This window comes from Gouania willdenowi, chromosome 17 (genome assembly GCF_900634775.1).
Source record: "Gouania willdenowi chromosome 17, fGouWil2.1, whole genome shotgun sequence".
Classification (NCBI taxonomy): Eukaryota; Metazoa; Chordata; class Actinopteri; order Blenniiformes; family Gobiesocidae; genus Gouania; species Gouania willdenowi.
This window is the reverse complement of record NC_041060.1, coordinates 36,556,429-36,574,302: the sequence shown is the minus strand read 5'-3', so window position 1 is coordinate 36,574,302 and position 17,874 is coordinate 36,556,429. Positions and strand designations below refer to the sequence as shown.

Genomic DNA, 17,874 nt, shown 5'->3' with positions numbered 1-17,874 from the left:
TATGTGGTTTTATTTTAATATGTTTAATATGATCAGATATGTTTCAACTGCCAGTCTTCCTCAGAGGCATCTAGTGATTGCTTTCATGTGCCCTTATGACTTCGCTATGGGCGTGGCTGAACACTCAGGCTGGCCACGCCCCCTGTTATCATCATAATGATGGTGATAGAAATGATTTTGATGAGAAAATGAAGTGTAAATACAAAGCAGGAAATGACCTGAAATGGTAAGAACTATAGAAATAAAGCTATTCAGGAGACACTAAATCACTGTTTTTCAACTTTGGGGTCGGGACCCATGTGGGGTCACCTGAAATTTCTGAAAAATTGAACAAATTTTTTGTAAAAGTACATTTTTTTCAATTTGTATTCTTTTCTTTTAAATGAAAATAACAGTATGTATTTCTATACTTTCACTTTGTGAAATAGAAAATGTAGTTAAAAAGATATAGATATATAAAATGAGATTCTTTAAAATGTGTTTTCACTCATCATTATGATCTATAGATCCTTAAAACCTAGAAGAACCAGTGAGGCCTACACTTTGTCTTTGCCTCATTAAACATGTGACACTGTGAATGATGATGTCATTTGGAAACTTATTGTGAACAAAGATTTCAAAAAATGAACTTCATTAGATGAAATGAAAAAGCAGAGGTTAGTGTTGACTGTCACCTGTCAGTCATCACATGTTTAATCATTGACTCAACATCACGTCTCCACCCTGACGGAGGTTAAACTCAATCTGACGCTGTGCAGACGCCACAGCAGACCTCTTCTATCCAATTTCCCTCTTCCCACTCTCATCAGTCACTGGGTGAGGGCGGAGCTTAAATCAAGCAGCAATCAACATCTTTATCTTCTCCAGCAATAATTACATTCATTCACAAAACCACAAAGAAAAGGACACGTGTTGTATGATATAACGTAGACATTATGTATGATTAAACCACACCTACATATACAGTAGGTGTGGTTTAAACACTGGGCTGTCAAACACATGTTGGTTCAGGGACCAAATACGGACCAGTTTAATCTCAAGTGGGCACCAGATTTTAAGCGGGAAAACCTGCAATTTCAACATAATGTACTTTAGTTAGCACTTCTGCGTATAATTGATATAGAAAATATGTAAGAAACCCACAATATTCAAGCAATAAGTTACAGATTTTCTTTAAATTTCCTTGATTTTGTGCCAATTTTTAAAATGTAATCTACATTTTATGTAATAATTTGAAGGAAATAGCTAAATTCTGGAAACTTTGAGTTCTTTCAACAATTTAAGATGAAACATAAGCCATCATGTAATATAAGCATTATATCAATGACCTGAAATGTCAACAACAACTCTATTCTATACTTTCACTTTGTCAAATATAAATCTAGTTCAAATAAGATGCAATATAAAAGTAACTGGCACAACTTGTCACTAATTCTGTCTACTCTGTATTTATAAAGAAACACCAACAAACACGATCTTCAAAAACTAATTCTACAAATAAATATCTTTAGGGTCGCCAGAAATGTGTTCATATCAAAATGGGGTCACGATCCAAACCACTGAACGATATAGTGGAAATATCTACAAATATCTTGTATACTGTGACTGGATGCCTTGAATTTCCCTTGAGATCTATATGAATTATTTGGTCATTTACACAATCATGTTTTTTTCTGTCTTTTTTTAACTTTGTCCTGCGGCCCCACATAGATGGTCTAAAGCACTGGTTCCCTAACCCTTCAGACATTGAACCCTAACCATGTACCCCTACTCCTGCACACTAAAAAATCATTTTAATGTAATGTTATATACCATGTAACCCTACAGTGACATTTGTCCCAGAATTTTACCTCCTGTTTAGGAATATCTATAGTATACTATAATTCAAGGGAGGTCTGTGTGTGTGTGTGTGGATGCGTGTGGATGTGTATGCGTGTGCGGATGTGTATGCGTGTGTGTGTGGATGCGTGTGTGTGTGTGGATGCGTGTGGATGTGTATGCGTGTGCGTGTGCGGATGTGTATGCGTGTGTGTGTGGATGCGTGTGTGTGTGGGTGGATGCGTGTGTGTGTGTGTGTGGATGCGTGTGTGTGTGTGTATGCGTGTGTGTGTGTGGATGCGTGTGTGTGTGTGTATGCGTGTGTGTGTGTGTATGCGTGTGTGTGTGTGTGTGGATGCGTGTGTGTGTGTGGATGCGTGTGTGTGTGTGTGGAGCAAATATCTCCCGGACGCAGTGCGAGTTCGACCTGAAACTCGGTCAACAAGTTCCAAATACCCCGAGTGTGTGTATCTGTTATTTTGGAGTAATTTGGTCATTTCAAAATGTTTATTTTAATTTTATTTCACTTCTGGACGGCCCCGAAATGAAACCTATTCAGCTTTTGACCTCAGGGTGAGTGTTTTTTTAAAAAAAGACAGCCGAATTGTAGATAATACTTTAATTTACTCACTCATGTAGTTTGGAGCTTTATGTTTTGTTTTGCGCAGTTTTGTTACTTTTCTGATTGGCGCTACAATGTCTATGGAGTTTGGTTATCAGCGTCTCAAACATTTCACATAAAGTATTTATTTAAATATACTAAATGAGTAAAATAAAACACAAAAATGCACAAAAAGACAACTGAAAGAATAAAAAATACACATGACTCCAAAAAACATACATTACAGAAAATATACCAAACAAAAAAATATAAAAGCGATTAAAAAAAACAAAACAACAAACACATTTATCATGTTCATGTCCCATAGAAATAAACCTGGGAAATCACACACAGTTTTATTTTACACCCGCAAATAAACCCCTTAATAACACTACAGAGCATGTACACCTCTATGTACATCCAACCTTCAAACACATGCTCATTTGGACATAATCAACTGTACTTAAGCTCCCACATGAATACAGTACATACTTCTGACGGGCACTGTATCTATTTCACTGCACAGCTCTCTTACCATGCGTTCCAGCTGAGTGTGGCCCTGATCCTGTGGACTTCTCTTTTGAGGAAAAATATTTTTTTACTGTTCCTTATTTGGCGATGATGTCGTTTGACCGTACGCTATTTAGACGGACCTCACCAGAAGTGATGTGAGAGAGAAAAAACATATTACAGAAAAATACACCAAACGACAACAAATATATGAAAATTACTCAAAATACACTAAACTAAATACTTATACACTAAATACACTAAAATGACAACAGAAACGCACAAAACTACACCAAAAAAACAAACTAAAATTACTCCAGAATCACACTACAATGGCAACAAAAAACAATAATTATACGAAAACTTTCACAAAAAGACAACAGAAAGATAAAAAATATATACGTAATAATGACTTAAAAAAACATACATTACAGAAAAATACAACAAAAATATGAAAATGGCTCAAAATACACAAAACTAAATATTTATACTGAAACTAAATAAAACTAAATATTTATACTAAAACTAAATAAAACTAAATATTTATACTAAAACTAAATATTTATACTAAAACTAAATAAAACTAAATATTTATACTAAAACTAAATAAAACTAAATATTTATACTAAAAATACATAAAACTAAATATTTACAAAAAATAAACAAAATGACTCCTGAATCACACTACAATGGCAACAAAACAATAATTATACAAAAAGACAACAGAAAGATACATAAATACACGACTCCAAAAAACATGTTACAGGAAAATACAGCAAACAAATAAAATATAAAAGTGATGATGAAGTCATGCACATAGAATTAAACCAGGAAAATTGAACCCGCAAATATACCCCTTCTGCTCCCACATGAATACATACTTCAGACGGGCACTGTACTAGTATCTATAAAAGCAAGGAATGTCTGTCTGAGTGCGCGTCTGTACGTTCCTCAAATATCTGTGCGAATCAGGCTCAGATTGACCTGAGACTTTCAACATGGCTGCTGCTTGGTTCAAGGGTGGGCAACATTGCATTTCTTAAACTGCAATGATACTGTTCATAAATTTCATAAATTGTCTTAAATGCAGCTTTGCAGAACAGCTCAATGTTGACAGGTAGTGATGGTAACTCAGGATAAGTTGAAAGAATCTACAGGAGTGACTGCACAAAATGCTTTTAAAAACAACATACTTATTATAATATTTGACCATACATACCCTTTAATTATTTTATAACCTCAAAACAGAAATATAACCAGGTTTATCCTTCAAAACACTTTCAAATATCATGTTTATGTTTTTTTCCAAAGGCACCACTAATGGTACTTTCACATTAGTGGACTGGGGTTCAACTCCCTACAGTGTCCTTGCTCAAAGCCTAAATATATGAAAACACAATTATCACTAGTTACACATTTCACAACAAACCTAAATGTTCCTGACATCACACCTTCAAACACAACCTCATCTACTGGCCCCTCCCACTTTCCTATAGCTATACATACGTCCTACAGGCACTGACCTGGTAATATATAATAAAAAAGAATACAAATATGTAAAGATACAATAAAACATCAAATTATCAATATTATGTTTTACATGCCTACTGGCATTTTGATGAAACTGTGAAATACAACTTTAATGAGAAGCGTGAGAGGATGTACATCACTGAGTATGTAATCTAGCTCCACAGAGTATTGTTCTATATTTTGTTTGTCTATATTTCATGTTTGACAAAGCTGAAATTCCACTTACACACAGATCTGTGGTGCCAGATAGCATCAAAGTGTTGATAGCACTGTACTACTGTACATTTTTTAAGGGTGTCCCAATCCGATAATATCTGATATCAGCCAGAAAATGAATATTAGATCATATCGGACTGCATCTAGAATCTCGATATAAGCGCTCTGATAAGTTTTGATGTTGAAGTGAACTTGTTGACTATTGTTCTCTGAGTAACATCAACATCTAACATTCCACGCTACAAAATAAGTCAAAAGTATGTATGACTCTAGCTGATATCGGATCGCATCGATATTGTTATCGGCCAATACTAAAGTCTGCAATATCGGTATCGTATCAGAAGTGAAAAAGCTATATTGGGACATCCCTACAATTTTTATTCACGTACCCTCTCGGACAATTTGCATTCCCTGGGGGTACCCCTACCCCACTTTGGCCCCCGGGCATTGAGGGTGTACTCATACTGCCAGCTCAGGCCGTTCAGAGCAGGAATCACCCTGAGAGTGAGTATATTTATCTCCATCACTTTCAGTTTTCCTTTCGATGAACATTACATTATGTAACTCTTCTTTTATTTCTTCTTCTTTAAGTCCATACAGAGTGGCCACGCCCCTCCCTGGACATTAAAACCATGAGCTGATCTAATTTCATCATCAGGTCTAGACCCATCACTTCTACAGACAGAATAAAGCTCAACATGGGATGCACTTATTTATAGAAATGTATATTAAATGATTATTTAATGTTCTGTCATTTTATTTTCTAGATGTTTTTCATTGTTTCAATAATTTAGACTTAATGAAGGTTTATATGATGTTTCAAACACAGATTGTTATAATACATAATAATGGTGATTTAGTTGAGTCAGCACTAATTTCAGATTGTTTTTAAGAAGAATAAAGATATCAAAGGTTGTTGTTTTGAGGAATCATATTTATGATTAAAAGTTATGATTGTATTATATTCTAAAGTTTATAATTATCTGGCTCGTCTTCCTTTCTTTCTGTTCACAGCATAACTTTATATTTAGTTATAAAAATTTATTTACAGTTAATGTTACTGATTATTGTTACACATCATCCTGTATGTGCATTATATACAGTATACATGTGTAGATTTAACTGTTGGAGAAACTATTTTCATTAATTAATTTATTAATTATTATAATTGAGTTGTTAAAGTGCTGAGGTGCAGCGGAGGGTCTTCTTCTGCAGAGACGTGATGATGAGGGGTTTGAGTAAAACCCAGAATTATGAGGTATTTCTGAGGATATAAATATGCATATAAACACATATTACTGGCATATTAACACATATAAACCAAAAAATATGAAAATAGGACATTTTTACTGCTGCAAATGTGTAACATATTAGTGGTATAATAAGAACAGGACACATTTTTGTTTATATGGGTTAATATACCATTAATATGTATTTATATTCTCAGATATACCCAGACATGATGATGAGCTGCTACTGTTACTGTCCCACTGTCGGCTGATCAAAGAGAAGTGCTGACGTCATGTTGTTCTCTGTGGTGTCATTCATATATCTTCAGGTAACGCCCAATCTGACCTTTTCATCGGCTAACGATCACTTCTGACACCGCTATCATTACAGAATACAGATGTTTATGTGCTGTAGAGCGTCACGCGGTACCAACGTCATCACGTTTTGCGCACGGGTCGAGTTGTCAGTCTGTCAGCCTCTTCCAGCAGGACCATCGGGCCGTTACCCTCCCCCCATGGTGCAGTTCACACCTACGCAGACCAGACAATGGTCCCCATGGTTACACACATACACAGAACTGGTTAGAACGGTCCTGGTTGACAGTGTGAGTACACCCTGAGTTTAACACGTGGCTTAGGAAGTGTTTTAAAAGCTAATGAATAAAACTGCTCCATTTCTTGGGTCTCTAACGCTCATCAACAGTTATGAAAGTGACCCTGACTGCAGAACATCTCATTCCAATGAAGACCCTCCTACAGCGTGAACAACGGCGTCCATGAGGCGGGGAGTGTTCAGAGGTCATGGGGAGGGTGGAGGGCGTGTCCAGGAACAGATGGCCCCCTTTCATTCATTACAGGCCTGTATACATATCCTTATTGTTGTTCCAGCCACACACCAACACTGCTATGGAAACATGGCTCTGATATCATCTCCATGGTTTAGTACAAACTTATAGAATTATGGCTGAAGTCGTTCCACAATTCTTTACAACAACATTTTAAGCAGATCTGGGATTAACTCTTCGATTCAGGACATCTCACACACTGCAGACCCAAAAAACTGAAATATTTACCAGTTCTGTGATTATTCAATATTCACACTGTAAATATTTAATTTGATCAATACTTTTTAATTCATACTCTGTGAGGTATAGTTTCTCATCATGGGAGCATATTAACGTAATTTAAAGAAAATACAAAAGACAAAATGTAAAATACTTTATAGATATGGATAATGTAGTGAGGGGGTGTGTCCTTATTTATCTTCCATGTTCATCTTCCAGTATATCAGTAAATCCATCACATATAAAGGTAAATATGGTATAGTAATAAGCTCCACCCACTCTCTCAGAATATAGAAATAGATCTGCTATACATCCTATCTGGTGGACATGTCAGCTCCTCAAATATCATTCATAATAAATGTTTTTTATATGTTAAACACACTTATTTTCTACTATATTGAGGAGCTAGCATGTCCACCAATAGCAGGGGTCTCTACAGTGCTGGTGACCATAGGCCCCCCAATACATTTAATACAGGCGATCTGCCTGGACCTTCCCGTCTTTACCTGAGGACCCCTGCAGCCCTTTAGCTGCCCTGATGCTGCCTGTGTGCACCGTCCAATATAAACAGAGCTTCAACCAGACGGTAATGTTTATAAAACTCACCAACGGATCATTTACACACAGATGGTAACACTGTGTGGTTGATCATCTTAAACAGACATGGGCTTCATTCTGGTCTGACAGGTTCAGTACGTGGTCCTTAGGGCCCACCTAAAGCTGTACGTGTGTGTGTGTGTGTGTGTGTGTGTGTGTGTGTGTGTGTGTGTGTGTGTGTGTGTGTGATAAGTCTCTGTACGTGTGTGTGTGTGTGTGTAATAAGTCTGTATGAATGTAATTCTTCCATCCACTCTAATCATTATATCATGTATTTTAAGCCTCTTATTAAATAAATGATCTCAGCTGGAGTCCGGGCAGCCATCTTGGATTATGTCGTCATCCCAACCAGTCCCACATGCGCATAATGACCGGAATTAACTTCAAGCGGAATTAAGTGTTTATAAGAAAGAGGAATTATTTAATTGGAACAAACCAGCCACCTCATTCAGATTTAACTTTCATTCAGAATGAAATTATCATTAGGAATTAAAGGTTAAAAAGTCAGTTTAAAGAGGAATTAACTTTTATTCTGAATTAAAGTTCCTGTGTAAACATGTCCATTGGCCCCTCCCCCATGCTGTGAAAAAATCCTGGTGAGAACCCTGGATAGGATGTATAGCAGATGTTTGAGAGTAGGTGGAGCTTATTACTATACCATATTTACCTTTCTATGTGATGGAGTTACAGATATACTAGAAGATTAACATGGAAGAAAAATAAGGACACCCCCCCCCCCCCCCCCCAACTACATTATCCATATCTATAAAGTATTGATCAGATCAAACTAAACATTTACAGTGAGAATATTAAATATTAACAGAACAATTAGCAAAAATAGATTATTTTAGACAGAAGTTCATACATCCTGAACATCTGTTAACATACCATGGAAAGATCCTGATATATTAAAAATTAATTTCTAAGACACAGAGAGGGAGGAGCATCATCACTAACCTCACAGAATGAAGATCTCACTCGCAGTCTTTCATCATCATCATCATCAGGAGGAGGAACCCAACGTGACGTCATCATTCCACCTTGAACAAGCAGTGGTGGAGCAGTTCCACGTTAGCCTAGCATCGCTAACACTTCTGAGCCCAACTGTTGATCAGAGAAACGTTACAATGGTTAGGCGTAAACCTCCAGAGTTTATTCATTTTATCTTTTATTTCATTCAACTACAGACAAACTAAACATCCAAAAACAAAACTGATTAATTAAAGGTATATCTGCTAAATAATTGGATATTTTAACGCTTCAGAAGCATCTCAGTGGTCTAAGCAGTTAGCCACTAGGGGGCAGCAAACGACCCATACGATATTAAAAGGTTTTTAAAATTCCCACTGAAGCGTAACAAATTGATTTCTATGGTGACATAACGGTGTCTGCTGGCCTAAACATCATCAGAATATACTTTTATTTTTCATGTATTTTTCCACAAACGTGTATTAAATTATTCCTCATTGTTTAATAGTTTTCCTCTTGTTGCTCTGAGATTAATGTTAGAGCTTTAATCCAATCATATTCAGCCATCATGTGTTGCCAAGGTTACAATCTGCCTTCAGACCTTCAGAGGGACACCTGTATGGAAATTAAACTCTCACGTTAACCAATCAGCTTTAGAGATGGCTCATACATTTTGATTGGACATCATCAGCCTGTGAAATCAGCTTCCTCTTTTTCCGTATAGTGATGTCATAGGGTGGACTCTACTACTTCCTGTTTCTGACCCGTGATAACATTCAGAGCTGGGATTGGTTCGTTCCTGATATCAGTGGTTAGGTCTGACCTCCCAAGCCCCAAAATGTTCCTCTGGTTGAGATAGAGTCTGAACACACACTTTTAGGAAACAGTATAACGCCTACTAAAAATTGACTTTCAAAATAAATACAGATGCACCAAATATATTTGGACGAATATTGCAAAACAAGCAACATTCTGCCTTTGGTTTAGTGAGTTAAAAGCAAGGCTGAATAGTAGCGTGTGACGCTATTAAACAACGTGCAGTGACAGAGTCAGAAACGTGTGTGTTGCTGCAGGAGCAGCAGCAGCATCTCCTCCTCTTTTTCACACACACACAGCCAGACTCTCTCCTTACCGCTCTCCGTCACCACGTAAAATTTGGAAACCGTCCAATTCCACAACAGAGTCTGTTGTTAGCGCTGTTAGCCATGAATACTTAAACATCTCCATAGTTTCCTCCTTACACTACACCAGAGGTTTATTCCATAAAACAGGTTATGTTCAAACTCTGAGTATGTTCAGGCTTAAATGAGGGAAACTGAGTATCTCATTCCTAAACGTGAGGTATGTTCTTCTCTGAGTATGTTACCATGGCAACATTGTCCGTGAACTAAACCTGGTCACTACCTGGTCTACCTGGCTCCGCCCACCTGAACACCGTTTCTGAACATTTTAATGAACCTTAACACTTTTCTCTGAAACACATTAGTGACATCACACACCACAGACGTGTTCACATGATTACTAATGTTGTGTTGATTTATGTTTTTATTTGTGATAACTGTATTTTTCTTTCTAACATTGTAGATGTAGATCATTAGGTGAAAGTCACTGAGAGGTTGATCTACATTAAAACATCTACTGACGTCTGTAGTAAAGTTCACTGAATACAAACCTGTGGATAATATAAAGGAGGAGATGATCATTTAAATTAATACACTTTTAAGGCTCGATTATTGTTTTATATTGTTATACAGTTAAATCTGTAGATCATACATCTATGAAGGTATGATGTCACAGTGAATTGTGACGCTGCTCTTGGAAGCGATGTGTCACAGGTTCGCGTCCCGCTTCAGTGTTTTTTATGACATATTTTATGACGTAGAGATGAATCTGGTGATAATATTACATTAAAATCAATATAAATGATTAGATATGAAGCATCAGTCACTGTGTTTATATCCAGTGTAACAGGAGGACTCTCTATGCAGACATCCTATGATGATGACACGTCTCCTCAGACACATTTTATTATTATTATTCACCACTCGTCACGTCACTGAAGAGATAAAGTGATGAAGTGATCATAAAGTGTGACTAATTACAGGTGATTTAATCACTATAATCACTGAAGACTGAACACACCTTTAGAACAGGATCATATTCATCAAACACAGGCTTATTCCACCCATTACGGTGAATAAATCACTATATCCGGGTGGTTGCCATGGCAGCTCGACTGATCTGCCCCAGGAGCTGCTGATCATGTTCTACACCTCCATCATTCAGTCTGTTCTGTGCACCTCCATCACTGTCTGGTTTGGATCTACAACCAAACTACACAGACACAGACTACAAAGGATAGTCAGGACTGTAGAAAAGATCATTGGTGTTGATCTGCCCTCCATCCAAGACTTATACCTGTCCAGGGTCAGGAAACGTGGGCGGTAACATCACTGCAGACCCCTCCCACCCTGGACACAATCTGTTTAAACTCCTCCCCTCAGGCAGACGCTACAGATGTACGCCAAAACTACCCTCCATAAAAACAGTTTCTTCCCCCAGGCTGTCACTGTGATCAACACTAAACAGTCATAGAGAGTCAGACCTGTTTCTGTTACTGTGAAATAACCTGGAACTAAACATAACAACCCTGGATCAACCTGTCACTGTGAATGTTCATGTACATAATATTTTCATTTAAATGTTCACCTGCACTACTGCACTATTATCTTATTATTATTATTGTATTATTGTATTTTTATTTTATTTCGTTATTATTATTATTATCTTGTTATTTTATTTAGTTTGCACATATTAGTCTAACTACTGTTATATTTATGTTTATACTTCTTTTTTTTTAAATTTATTTTTCTTTATTCTAGTTGATTGTTATTATTTAATGTTACACTATCAGAGAGAGCACAGGTCACCAAGACAAATTCCTCGTGTGTATTCATACACTCTTGGTCAATAAAGTTGATTCTGATTCTAGGAGGCGTGTTAGGTGACGTCACCTGCCAACGTGAGTAAAATCCAACTGTTCGTTTAAAGCTGACTTTTTATAAAATGTGTAATAACAAGAGAGGAAACAGAACTTTTTACACTTTGAACTGAATGAGGCTAAAGGATGTTTATCACTGTAGATAAACCATTAGAAAGTCATTTATTCATCATATCTCACCTTTAATGCACTTTAGTTTGTTTTTTTATTTGAAGGGCTAATATAAATAATGAATAATTATGAAATGCAACTGGAATATTTCAAAAATGTCAGAATATTTAACAAACATTTACTTTCTTTAAAAAACACGTCGAACAATGTATTCTAGTCTATTTATGCACTATTAAATAAAGTGAAAAACTTAACCATATTCAGCCAAGCGTTTTGATTTTATTCGGCTTCGGCCAAAAATTTTCATTTCGTTGAATCCCTAAAAATAAAAGTTGCTCCCACACTGTATTTACATTTTCTGTAACCATCACTACAAGTATTTTATTGCCTTCAAATGCAAATTGTATTTATATTTATTCTGCATATTTTTGGGTGGCAAATAGTTATCAAGTAGAGTCTTGATGAAGTGCAGAGTATCTCAGACATCACACCTCTGAGTGAAAACACACACTGGCCACATTTACATGGGAGCTTTAATTCAGAATAAAACTCCTTTTAAACTGACCTTGTAAACACTTCATTCCTAATGCAAATGTAATTCCGAATTAAACAAATCCAAATTAGGTGGCTGGTTTATTCCAATTTTAATTCATATTTAAATAATTCCTCTTTCTTGTAAACACTTCCACTTTAAGTTCATTTCGGTCGTTGCGCACATCCACGACTTGCCGCGATCACGACAACATAATCCAAGATGGATTCCAGCCAAGACCATTAATCTATCTACCTATAAAAGCAAGAAAGTTCTGTGTGTGCGTGTGCGAGTGATTGTGGAGTGAATATCTCCCCGTATCTGTTCGAATTGAAACGGTCAACAGCTTCCAAATACCCCGTGTGTGTGCATCCATTATTTTGGAGTAATTTGATGTTGCATTTTATGTTTACAGATCCCTCTCGGTAGTGAGCGCGCTACTTCCAGTTCTGGTTCATGACGTCACTGTGTCGCTGTTTGTTTGGGTTTAAAAAAGGTAAATATTAAAAACATTTTAGTAAAAGTTATTTAAGTTAATATTTCACAGTTATTTAAAATTATTCCCACTAGTGAGTCTTTTGCCAACAAGTTTCCAATTGTTTAAACCATATAACTGTCTGTGTAATTGTTCACTAACGCACTGTTTCTCACGCATTTCAACAACCTGTGACGAGTATGCGCATGCACGCGGCTGATGCACATGCTTGTGTGTGAGACAGAACCCACGTGGAGATGGAGAGAGTCTGAGTCACACACACACACAGTATTTATAATAAAAATATACTTAATGCGTTTTTCGACCAAAACAAAAGATGGTGGAATAACTAACGCAAGTGACTCCTCCAAGTTTTAAAAGTGCAAGGCAGTGAAAACACGCACTCGTTCATCAAAGGTAGCTGTTCCTCGTAACCCTCGTCCTTTATCCCAGGTGTGACCGGACAGCAGCGTGTCGACGCGACAAGGAGGAAACACCCGCCGTGACATCATCATCATCATCATCATCAGGCGACAGGAGAGTTTAACCATCAAAACATGGAGAGACAAACACAGAAGCTCATTGGAGCGTGCGTACGAACTCCAGAGCGAAATTTTTGGATCTCCACGCACATCATCATCTGCACCACAGCCACTGGTCCCCGCGCACGCGTACGAGCGCACACACGCTTCAAAACTAATAGAGATAAAAACACTTCTCATGTGTTCTGTGTTATAACTGACAATAAAAGGTTTGTTGTGTGTTTTTTTCCGATACGTCACGTTCTCCTCCTGTCCAATCACAGCCTTCCCAACCCCCACACCTAAAGAAGAATTAAATAAAGCCAAATAAACCAGTTTTCTATGTAAACCTCAGTTCGGAATGACTATTTACATGTAAACACAAAGAAGAACACTTCAATTCCAAATCATTTAAAAAACATCATGTAACCGTGGCCAGTGTGTTTACTAGAGTTGTCACGATACCAAAGTGAGTAACCACGATACCAGACAAAGTATCACAGTTCCAGGTAATATCGCGATACTGACGCCTTTTTTTATTATTACTATTTTTATGAACTCTAATGTATTTGTACAAGTTAGAAATATTTATAGTGTTTGGTCCATGATAAGAGTACATGAACAAAAACATATAAGCAATAAAAAAACTAATAAATAAATTTAGAATTTATATGGTTGAAATTAAAATTTTTTTTTTAAAAAAACAACTATTGGACAAAATGTTTCTTCTCCAACATGATAAACCACAGATGATAAAATATAATAAACAGGAACTGATTCCCTGAGAAAACTACATTTATGTATTTTCTGGGTGACGTCACCGGTGTTTTATGAGAACGGATGTGATTCCTCCTATGTATGTATATAATTTGTAAATATTGTTTGTACATTATAAATATCTCTGTAAATAAAATAAAAAATAATAAAAAAAGATCACAGAGTCTGTGCAGGAAACAAAAAAAGTGTTCCCTCCTTTAGCTCCTATAGCTGGTGACAGCGCCTGCACAGTAGATCTCCTATTGCTTTACCGTTTCTGCTTCGTTTAAAGACAAAATAATTCCAAATGGAACTTTAGGAGTTTGTTTTTTTTTTTAAAGCAAAGTTAGTGACGCCCCTGACGATGACGCCAATGCGGGAGACTCACCGCTCAGGCCCGGTGCTTCTGCCATGTGTTGTCTGGTGTTTGTGACTGTAAGCTGTGTACGCGTCCAGGAGAGACAGAACTTTAGCTTGTTTGTTTGTTTTGAAGTGAGTTTCTATCAAAGTGGAGCTGTCTTCAGTTCCTTCATGTCGGTGTAGAATCTAACAGCCAATCAACTATCAGATGGGCGGACCCAGCGTGCATAAACAGCCTATCATATCTCTGTACGTCATCAGTAACAGGCAAACAGCCAATCATTCAGCAGCTGTGGAGTTCAGTTGCCATGTTGGTTTGTTTACAAGTGAGTAGCGTACAGTGACTTTAGTCTCAACCTCTGCTTAGAGCAGGCTTTAATCTCACGTGTTGGAATCCGACCACTCCACAGACACGTTGGTACGTTTACAGACTAGCGCGTGGCGTGCTGTTTTCTCGCTGCTTCAGCAGGTTGATTTTTCGGTGCATCACTACACACAACCTTATGAGTGGACAGAGCATCCACTATCTCCACTCTGTCCTCCATCTTCTAATGAGTGAAGAGTGTGAGCTGCTATGAGAGCTTCTCCGTTCTTTCCCTCCAGACATACTGCAGTTAAACTAGCATTTTAAACCTTTACAATCAAGTCTAAAGTGAGATGATGTGTAAAGTGTCAAAAGCAGAGCACGCCGCTTTTTGGATGACATCATGTACAATGCAGAAAAAATAAATAAATAAATATATATATATATAGAGAGAGAGAGAGAGAGGAACAATGAAGTGTGTTATGTGTTTGTTTGAAAACAAATGTTCTTGTTTCCTATGTTGCAGACATTTGTTTGTTGTTAAAACACCAAACGTTAGTTATGGAGAAAAATGTTCTTTAAAGAATGTTTTTCATGTAAATTCCTTAAACAACCAGGCGATAAAATTCTAAAAATGGATCAATATTGTGTTTTTATTTCTTTAAAAAATACCCAGTGGTAAATGGTTAAAAATATTGCCTGGCTTTGTGACATCAGCAAAGATCAAATCATTGTTCTGACAATCAATATCGTACAGAATGAAACATGATTTACATCTCGAGGAAACATATCTTTATATTTCAGATTGAGTCTAAATTAACTTATCCTGGGTTAGAGTTTTGGTTATAGATTCTTAAAGTAAACCTTTGTAGTTCTAAACTCTGTGTGTGTGTGTGTGTGTGTGTGTGTGTGTGTTATAAAGTGGTCCCTTATTGTATTATTATTGTAGATTGTGTGTGTTTGAGTAATTATGTATTTTGGGAATCATTATATGTTTTCTGTTTATTTGTGTTTTATTCTTTTGTTTTTCTTTCCTTTTTGTGTAATTTTGATTAATTTGTGTATTTCCCTGTATATTGTGTATTGTGGAATTCATTTTTTGTATTTTTCTTTTGTTCTTTTGTGTAATTTCAGACTTATTTAGTGTAATTTTCTTGATGATTTTGTGTCTTGTGAGTCATTTTGTGTATTTCTGTGAATAGGTTTGTGTTTTTTCTCATTGTTTGGTGTGTTTTTCTGTTCATATATATATATATATATAGTCAATCTCTGAATTTGTGACTCATGTCTACTTTAAACCACATGTTAGTTGTTTATTAAGGAGATTCTCTCACACACACACACACACACACACACACACACACACACACACACACACACACACACACACACACACACACACACACAGTTTAGAACTACAAAGGTTTACTTTAAGAATCTATAACCAAACTCAAACCCAGGATAAGTTAATTTAGACTCAATCTGAAATATAAAGAATATATTCCCAGCATATGGAGGAGAAAACATATGTTTATGTGACGTAAAAACCCTGACTAATTACACGTGTGTGTGTGTGTGTGTGTGTGTGTGTGTGTGTGCGTGTGTGTGTGTGTGTGTTTAAAAGCCAGTCGTGTGGACATACTTATGTTGTCGTCACCATCACAGTAAACAGTAGCTCCATAATAATAATAATAATAATAATAATAATAATAATAATAAGTGAAACCCTTTCCAAAGTACCGGGTGTTGCGGGTCTCACGGTGACCGGACTATTTGCTGACTCAGCGTGTTTTTGAACAAAGACACTTTCACATGTTAGACTAAGTTAATCGTTTACAAAGTGAACCGGTTCCATGGTTTAAAGTGAACTAGTTCCAGGTTAAACTAAGCTAAAGTCACGGTAACACCGACCTGTGGCTGTGGGGTTGAAGGGCTCGGTACACGGTGGACTTCATCCGTTAAAAGACACGTTAAAACACGGCTCCACACTCCGCTCCTCATCGTCCCGGGCTCCGGTGGCGGTTAATCCGAACCCACGCAGTCCGGGGTCGCCGTGCGCGGACACATGCTGCACTTTTCACGCACTTTTCACGCACACTTTCTTTCTTTCTTTCTTTCTTTCTTTCCGCTTCCAGCTCCGCTCCCTCCGAACGTCCCGAGTCCACCTTCAGTCAACAGCGCGCTGTCCGCCAATCACAGGCGCCCTTGCTTTATACCGAGCCAATCACAGGAGAGCTTACAAACAGGAGCCGCTGCGCTTATGGACGGTGGCGTTTTCCTGATTTCACTGCACGAGGAGTGAAAAACGCGTTGAACGTGTCCGACAGTGAGAAAGTTAGACATGTTGTTAATAACACACACACACCGGGCAGTCACGTGCACCGGTTCACCGTGACGTCATCAGGACTTCTCCAACCAGGGTCGAGTTCACTTCTTGTGTTTTTCTTGTTTATTTATTTATTTTGCACAATTCCAGAATACGACAAATGATCAGATTAAATATGAATATATATATAAGATAAATGGTTAATATTACTAAACATACAATATGATGATTATAATATCATCAAAATAATAAGTGATTGTAAAGAGTTTATGAATACCTTCATGTCTAATAATTCACCAGAATGACAATAATAAATATATACCACAAAGCTAGTGATTTGTGCAACTACAGGTTTTGTGAGGTGTGAATCATTGTTTATGTGTATTTTTCTTGTTTGTGTGGTTTTTTTTTTTCATTTTGTGTGTTTTTCTGTCAATATGTATTTTTTTTATTTTATTTTATTTTATTTTATTTTTTCATTTTCCATGATGATTGTGGGTCTTGGGAGTTATTTTATTGTTTTTGATTATTCTGTCTAGTTGTATATTTTGTTTTGTTTTGATTGTTCCTTCCTTTTGTGTAATTTTCTTGTCATTTCTTTGTTTTTTGTTTTGTTTTTTTTGATTGAAGTAATTCTGTGGATTTTTGTGGTTGTTTTTGTGTTTTGGGGTCTTTTCGTGTGTTTTTCCGTCAATTTGTATATTTGAAGTCATTGTTTTTGTATCTTTCTTGTTGTTTTGTGTGTATTTCTGTGCTTTTTGTGTATTTTTGCATTAATTTAGTGTATTTTTCTTGTCCCTTTTTGAATAACTATGTATTTTTCTTGTGTGTTTTGGAAGTCATTTTGTGTGTAGTTTTTCTTTATTTATTTTTTGTCCTTTTGTGTAATTTTGGATACATTTAGTGTATTTTTCTTGGGATTCATTGTGCGTTTGTTTCTGAGGTAATTTTGTT

At 36.7% G+C, this 17,874-nt stretch overlaps 1 protein-coding gene across 1 annotated transcript in view; it reads right to left on the bottom strand.

Annotated features, from left to right (window-relative positions):
• Positions 1 to 16,796, bottom strand: part of arhgap21b (Rho GTPase activating protein 21b) — a 75,598-nt gene extending 58,802 nt beyond the window's left edge. Inside the window, 2 exon segments of the mRNA XM_028471926.1 lie at positions 8,523 to 8,669; positions 16,506 to 16,796. Coding sequence (XP_028327727.1) covers positions 8,523 to 8,600 — 78 coding nt within the window. The 5' untranslated portion in view covers positions 8,601 to 8,669; positions 16,506 to 16,796.
• Between the last annotated feature and the right edge of the window lie 1,078 nt (positions 16,797 to 17,874).